The sequence below is a fragment of the Aedes albopictus genome, chromosome 3 (genome assembly GCF_035046485.1).
Source record: "Aedes albopictus strain Foshan chromosome 3, AalbF5, whole genome shotgun sequence".
Classification (NCBI taxonomy): domain Eukaryota; kingdom Metazoa; phylum Arthropoda; class Insecta; order Diptera; family Culicidae; genus Aedes; species Aedes albopictus.
This window is the reverse complement of record NC_085138.1, coordinates 160178592-160194274: the sequence shown is the minus strand read 5'-3', so window position 1 is coordinate 160194274 and position 15683 is coordinate 160178592. Positions and strand designations below refer to the sequence as shown.

Sequence of the window (15683 nt, the reverse complement as noted above, 5' to 3'; positions counted from 1 at the left end):
TCTACTATGTACGAACTGTTTTGTTTTAAAAAAAAAAAAAAAAAAAAAAAAAAAAAAAATCCTTTTAAACCTGCCCAAATTGGCAACCCACGGCATCAAGCTCATATCAATCAAGCCATTCAACTAATTGAGCATGTTGACGATTTATGAACATCTGAAATCCCTGACCATGTGTCGTCAATTTGTTCGCGGCAGATCGAAACCACGCTATTTTCGTCCATCAATGCAAGATGCGAAATAACCTGTTTGCCAAAATCTATGAATAGAGCTCCGCATGGTGAATCGCGTCCACGCAAACTCGTAAGCTTGATCACCAGTCATCACGACTAGAGAGGGAGAGATGTGTGTGCGCAGTGCTGAATGGATTCGTTTCTAATGAAATCAGTCACATCAGCAGGACCATAAAAAGAACCGCGTCGGGTAGAACCGATCGGCCTTGGAATTATCGATCGCCTGATACCTAGGATCTGTGCGTGGGGGCGATCGATAATGGCGCACGTCGATGACGCTTATAAACGACATAAATCATTTGGGGGAGATTCCCGCCACAAACGGGGGTATCAAATTAATGGCTCATCATCGGCTTACTAACCTATTGCGCAACATGTGCTAGTATAGTGGAGTTTTGCAAATGATGCCACGACGTAGAAAAAAAGTGGCAGATATGTACACGTAATTTCCTGTGAGAGCTCTCGACGACGACCGACGTGAGGTCAAGCTTCTCCATACAGTTTCCCGTTGGATTCGTATCGGCGTGGATGGGTGCTTGAAAGACGCGATAGAAGTGCAACAATTGCACTGACACGTTGCAGCGACCGCTAGTCGACGGTTTCACGCCACAATGATGACCTGCCATGCCACTCTACCAGGTGATAGCTTATGAAGATGAGTACATTATTATTATTACATTTATTAACAAGTAACTTAAGACAATGTCTTTTTTAATGTTACAAAACATATATTAAATAGTAGAACAAGTGGCCAGAAATTGAAGATGACATTTAATACAACTCTACTACACTTACTTATGTTTTTAAACTGTGTTGAAGTGTTCGATGCATACCCGACTAGAAAAATATATCAAGTTTATATCATATTATGTTACAATGTTATAAAATTTTTATGTAACAAGATGTGTTATAAATTAGATGCAGGATGATGTTAAAATAACTGAATTTGTAACAAAAACGACACAGGTTATAACAAAAAAATAACTCATTTTGTTAGAATCAGAACAAAATTATAATAAATCGTGAAATAAATTTTTGATAAAAAATATCAACTTTGTAACACAATATGTTACAAAACTATAACTCATTTGTAACACAATGTGTTACAAAAATATAACTCATTTGTAACACAATGAGTTATCATTCATTTAGAACATAATTAGGGTCTGGGGCCATTTGGGCAGGGGGATCTATTTTGGGTACTTGCTTCTATATCTCAGTCAATTTTAAGACAGTCAATTGAAACACGATGTGATACGTACAATCTGTAGTCATGTGCACACATTCTTGTCAAATTGATATGGAATTGACTAAGTTATAACTAGAAGTACCCAAAATAGGTCCCCCTACCTTAATGGTCCTAGACCCTATAGCAAAATATATTTTCATAGTGGAGCTTTGTTCAGGAAGTATAAGTAGTAGTAACGCTCCGTCATGTTAGCACATCAGCGGCTTTTATTGTTGATCGACCAATCCAATACAAAAAGAGCTATAAGAGCTATAAGTCAAAAGAGAGTTTGCTAAACAAACACGTTACGTTCTATAACAAACGTAGAAACAAACAAGTTTTCTTTAAAATTCGACAACAAATAAATTAAACATCACTTGTTACTTATTTCCATAGTACGAAATAACGCGCGTCATGAGTCCGCGGCACTCCTTACATTTCAGTGCAGCCACGGAAATCGAATCGCCCTGATACCGGCGATGCTCTACGAAACGCTCTAAAAAGATAGACAAACATATGTTGTGGTTACTATTTTTTGGTAATAATTTAAAGAACTTACTTTCAATGTATGCTTTCTTCTCTGGATCAAGTTGAATCTTAGTCGGGGCGTCTTCCGGTTGTTGAGGTCGTTCTCCACCTTTGCGACCATTTGGGTTATTGGATGCCCGCCCCGTAATGGTGATGTTCTTCAATCCTTCGGTGCAAATTTCTTGTAAAATGAGCTTTACAAATATGTAGTCTCGTGAACCGGCAGCCTCCGAAAAATTCTTCAATTTTTCGCGGTCGGGAAATCCTTCTACTTCGGTGAAATTTTCATCATGTGTGGGCCCGAGGACTTTCGCATTTAGTGCATCTGTTAAGGTTAGACAACGGGCATTGCTTTCGTCATTCAGGCGCTTCAGCTTCTTGTTTTGCGCAGACAGCATAGCGTTCTGCTGTAGCAGCTCATCAATTTTAGGCTGCTGTCCACAAACACACACTGCAGCTAAAATGAAATTCAAGGGGTTTAGCTGTCTATAACTACTTGAAAATGGAACGGAGAATACGGGATAGCATAGAAAAAAAGATTGACAAATAGTTATCCACTTACCTTCAGACGTGGCCGCGGGCAGCGATGACCTTTGATCGGCCACATGCGCTACTTCTGATTCGTCTGGTCGTGGCGGAGCAGAACGTGTGTAAGTTTTTCTGACATCAGCACGCGCTGAATCGGAATCCTCCGGATCATGGTCAGATGAATCGTCCAACGGAAAAAACTCGCGCCGGGCCGGTTGAAGTAACGTGTTGTTTTCGTAGCTATCCTGTTCATCATCACTTGTAACAATATCTGTACTTTCGATATCACCCTCGTCGCTTTCCATTTCCGTTGTCCAGTCTCGCAGAATGCTCGTTCTGATGTCCAATAGATGATGGTTATCGTCGGCATCCATATCGATGGGCGGAGCAGGAACTGTACATTTTGCTGCTGTAAGCTCTGTTTTGGTGTCCGGTTTTGTCTTCCTCTGAGATGGTTTTTTGTAAATCTTTCACGGCTCGAAGCTGCGGCCACGGGTGGTTCACCATCAATACTTTTATTCTGGTTGCGGCTTTCCTGCTAAAGACAGTCGATTAGGTTCAAGGTTATGTAAAAACAAAGAAGTGTTTACCTTGGGAACAGCTAGCAAAAACTCCAAGTTTTTGGATTCTGCTGCACTTCGAAGATTTTTCACCGCCTTATTCGGAACGGGCTTTGTTTTACGCGATTTTTTACCACTCTTACCCATCTTTAAACACACGGAACTCCTCAAAATATTAAATATTTACTTTGTGCCGAAAGCGGCAAGTGTAATGCACGCTATCACTACGATAGATAACAACAAAAACAAAACAATGTTGCCAGTTTTTTTTGACAAAAATGGGTAAGAACTAGTTCAAATTCAAGACACACTTTAAAAAAAAAATATTAAAAACAATTAATTATTGTAAAAGTATTTCACAATAATTAATAAGGGTGACATATTTAGACTAGGGTAGTCCAAAAAATCGCAATTTTTTGCCAAGCTAATAGTTTTTAAATTAATCATGACTTGTTTACCATACGCAGAGATATAAATGGTAAGTAAGCCAAACAAACAAACAGTTTAAATTAATCTGTTTCATTTTTCGATAACACATATTTTTATTTGACGAAAGATCTTCAAAAGTTTGTAAGAAGAAACATAGATTACGTATTTTCAACATAAAACAAATGATTTTCTAGAACGACGGCTAATTGATCAGTTACAAATTCTGAATGTGATTGTATTAATGACAATCGTATGATTTTTTCACACAAGAACATAACATAACAAGAAAAAAAATGCAATAACGTTGAATTCGGCCGGTTTATCCTAAACAAAAAAAATGCGTTGAATTTTCAATCTTGGTTTGAATGAAACGCACACTTAAAGTTGCGTTTAAACATTTGCAAGGACCAGTTTCTCTGAGTATTTTTATGTACATAACAAATTATACTAGGTGCATGTTTCATTTCGCATATTTGATTACACAAGGAGTAACAAAAAAATTGGCAACTCTGGCATATGAAGGTTGTTTTTTTTAGAAACGAAAAATATTTCAAGTAGGCGTATGCTACTTTTAAATGATCTCAATCGAAACAAAATGCAGATCAATGTTCTCACAAGTTTAAAGTATGTTTTTTTTAATTATTATCACAAACAAACATACATAGCAGTTTGAAAATTTATCAGTGTAAAACTTACTCTCGGAAACTGATCTTTAGTGCTAGAAACACTTTATGACAATTATCAACTAAATGGTTGTGGTATTTTTGCAATATGTTAGTGTTCATATCAAAACACTTTTAAATACTGGAACAATTTTTTTTAACATTAATTGAGATATTGACATGCATTTTACGAAAACGTTGAAACAATCACGAAAGTGAAGACCCTTTTTTATAGATGCTGATAGGCCTGCATCAAATGTTTTTACATTATTTTTCAATGAGCTATTTTACGAAGTGACAACAATGTTGATGATGATATTGCTTTTCACGGGTAAGGACGCTACCTACTGTCAAAATTTCATTCATAATATCGGCTCGTAAAACGGACTATTCATTCAGTCATTGTTTATATGAAGGCACAGAAACACGAGTTTATCATTCTTCGTTTAATAATAATAATATAATTGGCTTTTATGAAAGATAAACGTAGACCCAATCATTATTATTTAGTTTATCCATGGTATAATCGAAAATATGTTAAAAGAGTAAGTCGCTTTTTAGTTTTCAGTCATTAGTATAATATATTAATGTTGATGAAAATATTATAGCATAAGAAAAGAACTCCCTCGAACAATATTACACCTGAGATTTTCAATACTGCCGAATGTGATGAGGTGCAAACGATTGACGAAATGCAATCAGGTCAATACAAATGAGGATTTCAATTTTGTACCTATATCGTCTTACATTTTAAATCTTTCCAGATGGTGCATCCACTGATCAAAGAAACTCGGAATCTGGTCCTGAATGTTTCTGCGAAGAATCTCTCGATGGTTCTGATGAAGAAGAACCGAATACTGATAAACATTGTTTGGGTGTACAATCTGAGCCGAATGATTTCAGTGATATATCGGACACTGAATCATTCTACAATAATTATAGCAATCAGAGTAGTGAAGAAGCTATACGCTTGGAAGTGGTATGAATCTACATTTATCTTTCTCTTATTGGAACAAAATTTTCTGGTACATAGTTACTAACCCATCCAATGAATTCACTTACGAATTTTCTAATTTACACGATATTGAGTTTTATAAGGATGGTGCATTTAAATTATGTTTTATAGAAATAAAATTTTATGTTTTTTTTCAATACACCCTTAATATATATTAATATGCTCAACGTTTAAACCTCCTCAGAATTTGTTATTTTATTACCTATAAACCAGGTAATTTTTAAGTATAAACATAATATTTAGGAATTGATAATGGCAAATCTCTAAAACTCTCTTTAAAACTATATATAGAGTTTATATTATATTAAATAAATATTAAAAAGTACTTAGTTAGAATACCTGATGTGTCTTGAAGATAATAACGCTGTTATCTAATGATCTTAATATATTTTTTAAATATGGCAGGGCCGTGACAGTACGGGCAACAGATTCATCAAATTTAAGTCAAATATTACAAGAAGTGATGTGCTGTATATGATTCTTAAATTCTACACGAAGTATAATACACTCCCGTTCAAAAGTTTGGGGTCACCCCCTCAAAAACATGTCATTTTCTTAGGCCCATATCTCCGCCAATTTGCGTCCGATTTCAAAACCCTAGGTTTCATTCAAAAGATAATAAGTCAAAGAAACTTTGAACATGATTTTAAAGAAACTTTTTCAAAAAAATTTGTATGTAAACTTAACCCAAAGTTCCCAAATTTTCTAAAAAATGAATATAAACTTACGGCAGTGTCGCTGGAAGTTGGGTCGACCAAATTTAAGATGAGAGCGGTAATATGACCCATTTTCTATTAGATTTCAACTGCTTTTTACAGAACTTAGCTAAAAAATCTAGAAAAAAAGTTATTAAGTAAATTAATCCTTGATGTCATCGACCAAAAGTTTGGGGTCACCCCTCAAAATGATGTATCGGCCAAAAGTTTGGGGTCACTAACGTAAAACATGGAAAAGTGATTTGTTGATATCTTTGTCATCTTTCATTCAATTTTAATTCTTCTTGGCTTATTTGAAACAAAATGAATGATACTTACTGCATAGACATTGAACCACACATATTTGTTGAAATCTACATACTAAAACTTAACGTAAAGTTGCCTCATTTTTTGAAGCGTGGTAAAATGTGCTAAATTTACATAACATTTTTATATACAAAAATCGTTAAATACGTTAAGTTAAAGACATCAAACGTAAATTTAGTTAATTATCTTTGAAATGAGCCAAAAATAATTAAAATTGAACTATAGATGACGAAGATATCATCAAATCACTTTTCCATGTTTTACGAAAGTGACCCCAAACTTTTGGCCGATACATCATATTGAGGGGTGACCCCAAACTTTTGGTCGATGACATCAAGGATTAATTTACTTAATAACTTTTTTTTCTAGATTTTTTAGCTAAGTTCTGTAAAAAGCAGTTGAAAGCTAATATAAAATGGGTCATATTACCGCTCTCATCTTAAAATTTGGTCGACCCAACTTCCAGCGACACTGCCGTAAGTTTATATTCATTTTTTAGAAAATTTGGCAACTTTGGGTTAAGTTTACATACAAATTTTTTTGAAAAAGTTTCTTTTAAATCATGTTCAAAGTTTCTTTGACTTATTATCTTTTGAATGAAACCTAGGGTTTTGAAATCGGACGCAAATTGGCGGAGATATGGGCCTAAGAAAATGACATGTTTTTGAGGGTTTGACCCCAAACTTTTGAACGGGAGTGTATACCACAGCAAGATGTTGAGCATTTATTACAGATGTTTAATGCCATTTCAACGAGAAACACATTCCCAGAAACATTTGATGCCTTTAAACAGACGTTTCCAAATAAATGTGAAATGGAACGTGTTTATTTTTGCCTAACCTGTCAATACGGGTAAGATTATTGAATAATATATTTTACATGGAAGTTCTCACTAAGACCTTTCTTTTAATAAAATACTATCTTCTTTCTTATGTTTCTTATTAATTTTAAGACTTTTTTGACTGTTTCAGATATAGCGACACCCCCAGTGCAGAAGTTGTGTGTCCTGTGACTAATTGTGAGACAACGAAAAAAGACTTTTTCATCGTCTTCTCCCTCGAGGACCAGATACGGGAAACCATTATTAAGTATTCTCAACAAATTAAAGATTATGAGAAGCACATTGTCGATTTCGATATATGCGACATTAACAGAGGGCTTCTGGCACAGGCAGTCATGTCACGAGAAGATTGCAAATTTATTACTCTTTCTGCTAATGAGGATAGTGCTGCAGCATATAGGAGTACTACGAAAAAGCCTCTGTATCCGCTATTTCTTGTAGTCAATAATTTGCCTCCTCATTTAAGATTTGATAAAAATAATCTCATCATTGGAGCACTATGGTTTAATACCGGGAAACCTGATATGGCCCTTTTCCATAAAAATTTCATTCAACAATGTCAACGACTCCGCAACGGAATTCAGGTTGAATCTGAATTTTATAAAATAATTGTTCTTCAAAATTGTTTGGATTCAGTTGGTAGATGTGAGGTATTCTGTTCCAAGCAGTTCAATGGAAAATATGGATGCACCATCTGCCTCCACCCAGGAAAAGTAATACAAAACCAAGTTCGATATCCCTATCAGAAATCAAAACTTAGAGATGATCAGTCCACAAGGAAACTAATGATGCAAGTTCACAACTCGGAAAAAGGAGAATCTGTCTTTGGAATAAAGGGCCTCAGTGTGCTCACTGGAATTCCGGATTTCGATATTATCAAAGGATTGCCACCGGATTATATGCATATGGTAAATTTGGGTCTTACTAAGCTACTGTGGGAACTTCTTATCGAAGGCGATTCTGATAATAAATCGCAACCATATTACATCGGAAATTTTAAGCAGTTGATAGAGCATAGATTCCAGGCGATTCGACTGCCAAGCAGCTTTCCAAGACGAATCAGGAATATAGTCGAGCATGCTAAATAAGGACTGTTCAATTTATAAAACGGACAACTTTCTTGTGTGATATCTTTTTTATTTTTCAATAAAATCATTATCAGTTTTTTGCATAACCTTCTGTGGCTATTCTTGAATGTGGGAAAAATATAACATTAAGCAAAATGATCTTTTTTCTGTAACTGAAGCGGTTTTCGTAAAATATCAATAAAAACCCATTTCTCAAAATTCGACATAACTTTCTACATACTTAACATGCACATTTTCATGAAGTTTTTAATGTATTGGAATCTTCTACTATTCTACTAAAGGTAAAGCTCAATAGTTGGTCAGTTATAATGCACCAAGCATTCTTCGGCTTGATATAGTGAGTTGCCTTATTTTCATAGAAATTATTAAAAAATGTTCTTCGAAGTCCTGTGTTGCAATAGCATCACGGATTCGGCTAAAAATTTGTTCAGAGTAGTAGAATATTGCTCTCTGAATGATACAGAAGAAAAAATTACTTTTAATTGCATTTTTCATCAAAAATTTGATCCATAAAGAAGGTCACATTAAAAAATTTCATACTTTTTGCTCCATTGATGCAGATTTTTGACTCTAGCGAATCTTGTTATTATTTATTTTCAACGAAGTTGGTCCTATGTTATCGTACACCTATTCAATAATAATCGGATGCAAAGTTTTTATTTCCAACATCATTGTTATGCAAAATTTGCATTAGGTTGCATGGTTATTTGGAAGAACCTTCAGAGAACGAAACTGTTTTGATTACTGTGCCTGTTATGGCGCACAGTAACCAAACCAGCGATGCTATTGAGTAGCAGTTTTTTGCATTTAAAACCACATTATACCCACTTTCGACGGAATGCATAAAAAAATTGATTATTTAATATTTTCATGCCCTTTTCGCTTTACAATTGAATTTTATGCAAAAAATTGAATCTCGCTTGAGATTTTAATATCTCAACACTTAATTTTCCAATTGAGTTTAAATTTTGCCAGAATGTTTATTACTCATGCTGCTGCAGCATGGCACATTCTTTTCTGGTATTAAAAACGATATAACATATGTGAACAGTAATTTTATATATATTTTCAATTTTCAGCAATCGAAAAATTCACCTCATTTAACACCTGGACGATTTTCTATAAAATACAACTATTTTTATTCGATTCAAAAATGATTACTATAATGACAGAAGACGTACTGAACAACGAAGCAAGGGTGGTTAAATTTGAACTACGCGTCTTCTTTTTATAGCCTTGTAAAGTTGTCCGTTTTATAAATTGAACAGTCCTTACAAGGCCAGTGAATGGGAAACAATACTTTTCCATTGTATGTATCCTTGTTTCAATGACTTACTTCCGTCCAAATATATAAACCATTTAATGCTTCTGAGTACAAGTGTATTTCTCCTCCTTGAGTTAAAAGTGTCCAGAATTACACTTTTAAAGTGTGAAAAAAAACTTGGATCGGTTTGTAAAAGAATTTGAAACGTATTATGGATTCAAAAATATGGTGTACAACGTACATTTATCTTCTCATTTAGTACAATCTGTGCGCAACCTTGGGTCGCTTTGGAATTCCTCATTATATCCATATGAAAACGGAAACGGTATGCTCATTGGGTTTCAAACCTCTAAGAACAATCCTGTCTTACAGGTGTCACATAAATTTCTCTTGAATCGATTATGCCATTTCACCGATGTGAAAAACACTCTAGTAAAAGAATGGACTTCAAAGCTCTCTGGTGCTACGCGACCCGAAGTTGAATTCAGTCCCAATAGGAAATATATTTTGCCTGAGAATGCAGATGTATCTACGGAATTAAAAAACATCGAATTTAATGAGATTGGAAGGTATTACTACAAGGGAATTCGAATCTGTACAAAAGATGTATGTAAAAACTTCAAATATGATGATTCTTTCATCTCTCTTAATGGTCAATTTATGAGTATTCATCGATTGTTAATAGATTCAAATAAAAATGTTTATGTTTTGGGTATGGTTTTGCGTACGTTGAAAGTATTCGAAAATATGTATCTATATGAAACTACGCTGAACTTAAAATTAAGTTGTATAAACGATACGCTTCGATTAGCTGTTAATGTAGAAATAGTTGATAGGGAAAACAAAGATGTAATTAGAAAGTATATTTCACTGTGTAAAGCAAAAACCCAAACTGATTAATGTACTAAAAGTTTATTAATAGGAATAAAATGAGAAAAATATGAATATCCAGGCCAAAATTATATTACATATGTTAATTATATACAATTGTTTAATAAATCAGTATTTAAAACTATTTTTGTCATTAATAAAAAAAACCTAACAACATATGATATGATTGTGTTACAGTATTTTCCACAACCCAAAATAAAACAAAACAAAATTATATCACATTTTGAAACATAACATCATTTGTAACAGAATTTGATATAACTATGTTAGAATATTTTTCAAATGTCAGAGATTCATAACTAAATTGTATCACAATCAGTTATAAATATCTCAGTTTGTTATAATTTTGTTATATTTTTGTTCGAATTCTCTAGTCGGGTATCCTTTTAAAAACTGCTGCAGATCTTTCTACAGTTATAAAGTTTGGTAGAGAGTTCCAAATAGCAACACCTTTCACGAAAAACGAATTTCCATATTTAACTGTGCGATGCCTGGGAAGAAGAAACTTTCTTGACCGTGAACTTCTAAGTGGAATTAGTTTTCTATGTAAGTATAACGGCTTTTGGCATTCAAGTAGCTTGAAAATAGATAAACAGCATCTCAATTTAGCAAAATTTTCAAATCGACATCCGATCAGACGTGCCTGCAAATGTGAGACTGACGAAAAACGACTTAAATGGAAAACAAATCTTACGCAGGCGTTCAGAGCGACTCGCATTTTATTTAGAGAACGTGCAGATGCTTGGAGGAGCAGAAAATCGCATTCAATAAAATGAGGTAATACTAGACTTTTAAATAGTTTCAATTTAATATCAGTGCTAAGAAAATGAGCCCCAAGCTGAAGATTCCGCAGTTTAGCGTAGATTTTTCCACATTGTGCGGCAAAAAAATCATCCCATTCAAAATTTGAAGTAATCTTGAAGCCTAAATTTTTTGCACCTTCTACAAACGTTATATCAGTATCGTTTAACTTCAGTTGTGGTTTGCTGAATTGCCGATTCTCATTTATCATTATAGCAAAAGTTTTTCTAACATTCAGTGATAAACCGTTACTTCTTGCCCATGACGATATTCTATCTAAGTCTTCATTGACTAAAGCAGCAATGGTTTCAGTTGAAAAATTTGAGCAGTCAAAAATCAATTGTACATCATCAGCGTAGATATGAACTTTGCAATGTTTTAGTACGTTCGGCAGATCATTGATATACAATGTGAATAGTATAGGCCCAAGGATGGATCCCTGAGGTACACCAGACGGTACTGGAAGAAAGCTTGATAGACTATTAATACTGCAAACTGACTGATATCGTTCACTGAGATAGGACTTGATTAAATTTGCTGCATCACAAGAAAATCTAAAATTTCGAACTAGTTTTCTACATAGCATTCTATGGGAAACGGAGTCGAACGCTTTGGAAAAATCCAGCAAAATAAGAGCAACGGGCTTTCCAGAATCAATTAATATTCCGATATCGTCTAGTATTTTTAACATGGCTGTTTTCGTACTGTGTTTTGGTCGGTAACCAGACTGGAAAGGTGTAAGAAAATCGTTATTGTTGATATATTCCGAAATCTGGTTCTTAAGGACCCTTTCGAAAGCTTTAGAAATTGCACATAAAATACTTATCGGGCGTAGATTTTCCAAGTTATTACTAGCAGCATTTTTATGAATAGGCACAACCTTTGAATATTTCCATGCAGACGGATAACAACCTGTTGCTATTATTTTGTTGAAAAGAAAAGTAATCGGAGTAATAATCAATGGAAGAATTATTTTTATGAAGCGAAGTGGAATTTCATCCAAGCCTATTGCATTCGACTTTACCTCTTGAATGGCATTAAATACAACAAGTTCATTTACTTCATAGAACCGAAAATCGCCCCACTCAAATTGTCTTAAATTTGATGACTCATTGCTATCAGTTTCAACATAGTTTTTCATGAATGCAGAATTGATTTCCTCCGAGCTGAAAATTATTGGATTTTTATCAGCTGTTTTCCCAACTCCAATACTTTTGAGTTCGTTCCATAGAGCTTTTGGAGGTAAATCAGTATTGACGCGCGATCTGTAAAAGTCTTGTTTTGCTTTTTGAATTAAGTTTGTTACCCTATTTCGTAAACGTTTATATTGAAGTTGTACGTCAGGATTTCTTGTTCGCTTCCATTGCTTGTAAGCTAAGTCTCTATCAACCATTGCCCTTCCAATTTCATCGTTGAACCACGGACTGTACTTGCTTTTTGGTCTAAAAGACTTCATTGGAACAAATTGGTCATGAAGACTTTTAATTTTAGCATTGAAAAGGTTGATTAGATAATCTGAACTATCAATCCTATAAAATGCATTCCAGTCAATTGCATTGGCAGCTTCAGTTAAACCAGGAATGTCAATGCTGTTGTAATCACGATAGCTAATACGAGTGGGGGATTTACTTTTCGAGATATTTAGAGAAGCAAATACTACGTCATGATTAGAGAGGGTTGGAATTTCAACTTGGTTAAATCTAAGCACCTGCAATTCCTTGTTTGTAATTATCAAGTCTAGCTGAGACGCACCATTCTGATGAAAAAAGGTTGGCTCATTCCCATGGCTTACCATATTATGGCATGCAATAGAATCAATGAACCTTTTTGTCCTTGTCGATTCATTATCTAACAGATTCGTATTGAAATCACCAGCAATGCATATATGAGTATAGTGAGTGCCAAACTGTGATAGTAAATTATCTAAGATGTCAGAACAGTCAACTCCAGGTGGATTGTAAAAAGCAGCAATCAAGATTTTTGTATTATCTACTTTTATCTCTATGAAAAGATATTCAGTTTGAGAACCATTGACATCACTCTCAGATTTGGTGATAACATGAAAAGGGATGTCTTTTTTTAAAAAGACAGCCACTCCTCCGCCCAATCTACCCGTTCTATCATTTCGTACCAGATTATATCCAGCCACTCTCAAAACTGCGTCATTGATACTTTCTCGCAACCAGGTTTCACATATGCAGGCAACATCGACGTTTGAAATTGAAAATATTCTACGAAGTTCATCCATTTTGCTAAGCTTACGTGCACAGATGCTCTGGCTATTCATAGAGCATATCGAAAGCTTCTCAGGGCATAATGCAGCTTTCATTACAATTCCGGGTACACAGAAATTTGCGGAGGTGTTACTATTTGATGTATAAGCCATAAAAGAAAGCAACAGCAAAGATTCTAAAAGAGAAAAACAAACGAACACTACCTAAATCTAAAAATAAAGTGTTACGCTAAAAGTGACAAACTAAAATAAAACATAACGGCCACAAAAAGTAAAAGTCTACTACAAAGCTTCACATATTTCAAATAATTGAGGCGATTGGCAACAGTCAACTATCAGATTTTTCAAAATACATATATTCTTGTGTGTCGAAAGTAAGTTCGAAGTTTTTTTTTTTTTAAGAATTTCAATATAAACAAAAACAGTAGCAATCATTAAACCAAAATATCATCAAAAAACGATCGCAAATATCACCAATTCAGCAGCATACAGCAAACAACAGCATTCAGCAAACAGCAGCACAGCACCAGCAACAGTGAACCCCAGCATACATCGATCGACGTTAGCAGCATGACTTTTAGGAGAGGCAACATGGGATACCATGGGATGGGTTTGGAAGGAAACGGAAGAGCATATTGAGGAAAGGGTTATCGAATTTTATAACAATCCATTGACTTTTAGGACGGATACATGGAAAAATCTTGGGATGGGGATACAACAAGGAGAAATAGAGTAACTAAAAAGGAAAGGTTGGTTTACGTTCAGTAATTATCCAGTTCAGAAGCAGATCCGACAGCCATATCACGTTCATCGTCCAACCGCTTGATGTAAACAGCTCCGTTCCTGGTGTACACTCCTCGTAGCTTCCCCTCTTTCTTTAGTTTCAATGCTTTCGCTCGGATAGCTCTGGCCGTTGCACCCAAGTTCTCATTAACGTAGATGCGCTTGTTAACATTAAAGCCAATTTGCTGAGTAGAGAGAGTCCGGTTTCGCAAATACGCAGAGAAAAAATCGTTCCGATGCACGGTGATGGCGAATTGGATTAGTATTATCGGTGCGGATCCGTTGCTGATGTTATTGGCCAAACGACGAATATCAACAAGAGGATAACTATTCTCCGAGTAACCTAGAGAGCGACACCATTCGTGGAAGTCGGCAGTCAGATTCTCTCCATGAACGAAAGGAACTCCACTCACGATCAGATCGTTTTGTCTTCTTCCAGTATCGAGTGCTTGAGTGGTGTCGGACTTAATTTCGTCTATGGTCGATGCGAACTCCTTCAAAGCTTTTTTGTTTTCGTCTCTCAGACTCTCGATGTCTGCTGCTAGATCAGCTTTCATACTATCCATTCGCTGGGAGAGGGTATCACCTAGTCTTTGAATTTGCGACTTCATGACATCAGCCAACTCGGCTACACTCATCTCTTTGATCGACGAATTCGGTTTGGAGTTACTACGAAGCATCTTCGTAGCTTGGTCTTTGTCAGCCATCTCAACCTCTTGAAGACTATCAAAAACTGGACAAAAACTCGACAACCTGAGGTGATTCCTGGTAAACTTCACTCTCCCGATGGTACCAAATGCTGATTCCGACAACTGGTATGTTAATAGTTATTTTTCAAGCAGAAAATTGGTGACTTTTACTAGTTGTGGCGTATCACGAAAAATTATTTCCACTTCATTCTACCAGTCACTCGCTGCTTTCGATAACAATAAAGCTTTAAGCGTCTAGACGACTTGTTCGATTAAGCCAGAAATCAATACGAAGCAGTAAACATAGTTTTCTACGAGGCGAATAAAAAAATTTGAATAGTATAAAACGAGCTCACCAATGTGTTCCTTGTTTACAGCTCATGCTAAAATCCATTGAAATCACTTTTAAATTCTATTCCTGAAATCTAATATTCCTGAAAGGGATAAAACTCATTGCATTTAAAGTGCTGGATGTAAACCTCATCGGAATTACAGATATCTCACCTACGATAGTAACCACTATCAACGCACGTACATCAGTCAGCACTCTGTTTAACAACGTGAGGGCAAAGTTGCTGCCTATTTCATTGAGTCGTGCACTCGCCCTGAGGCATGAACAACGACCGGTCGCAGCGCAGTGTATGATGCGATAACAACCAAAACAATGACCGATTGATGATATTCTGCCCGGTGGGGAATCCACTGGAACAATTACATACACTCTAACCTCTTACAACGGCAAGAAGAGCGGAACATGATGAATTCAAATTCTATAACTCAGCGGCGGCGGGAGCATCCATAGACGGGTACTTCCCCACTTCGGTTAACCTGTTTGTGTGGAATGCTTGTTTTGTTTCCATCACCACCTGATATTGAAATATAATTGAACCC

The 15683-nt window shown here is 35.4% G+C and overlaps 3 protein-coding genes across 5 annotated transcripts in view; 2 read left to right on the top strand and 1 right to left on the bottom strand.

Annotated features, from left to right (window-relative positions):
* Positions 1 to 15683, top strand: part of LOC109401731 (mucin-5AC-like) — a 445165-nt gene that overhangs the window by 237287 nt on the left and 192195 nt on the right. The gene's annotated exons all lie outside the window — the stretch shown is intronic.
* Positions 1069 to 3289, bottom strand: LOC109414853 (uncharacterized). 2 transcript variants are annotated; one of them, XM_029858988.2, is made up of 4 exons: positions 3105 to 3289; positions 2549 to 3052; positions 2018 to 2443; positions 1069 to 1954 (listed from the first exon to the last, which is right to left on the bottom strand). In XM_029858988.2, exons 2-4 carry the CDS (start codon positions 2886 to 2888, stop codon positions 1839 to 1841), a joined length of 882 nt encoding a protein of 293 aa, XP_029714848.2. In that variant the 5' UTR covers positions 2889 to 3052; positions 3105 to 3289; the 3' UTR covers positions 1069 to 1838. The 2 variants fall into 2 exon arrangements, with proteins under 2 accessions (XP_029714848.2, XP_019544243.3); XM_019688698.3 differs by having other exon boundaries at positions 2549 to 3049.
* On the top strand, positions 4171 to 8433 carry LOC109413354 (uncharacterized). The gene is made up of 5 exons (XM_029861609.2): positions 4171 to 4710; positions 4774 to 4867; positions 4930 to 5144; positions 5586 to 7054; positions 7174 to 8433. Exons 4-5 carry the CDS (start codon positions 6936 to 6938, stop codon positions 8129 to 8131), a joined length of 1077 nt encoding a protein of 358 aa, XP_029717469.2. The 5' UTR covers positions 4171 to 4710; positions 4774 to 4867; positions 4930 to 5144; positions 5586 to 6935; the 3' UTR covers positions 8132 to 8433.

Coding starts and splice junctions, on each gene's coding strand:
- LOC109414853 (XM_029858988.2), bottom strand. CDS start 2,888: ATGGATGCCGACGATAACCATCATCTATTGGACATCAGAACGAGCATT. Junction 2,444..2,548: donor GCCCGCGGCCACGTCTGAAG/GTAAGTGGATAA, acceptor ATTTCATTTTAG/CTGCAGTGTGTGTTTGTGGA. Junction 1,955..2,017: donor GAAGAAAGCATACATTGAAA/GTAAGTTCTTTA, acceptor CTATCTTTTTAG/AGCGTTTCGTAGAGCATCGC.
- LOC109413354 (XM_029861609.2), top strand. CDS start 6,936: ATGTTTAATGCCATTTCAACGAGAAACACATTCCCAGAAACATTTGAT. Junction 7,055..7,173: donor TGCCTAACCTGTCAATACGG/GTAAGATTATTG, acceptor TGACTGTTTCAG/ATATAGCGACACCCCCAGTG.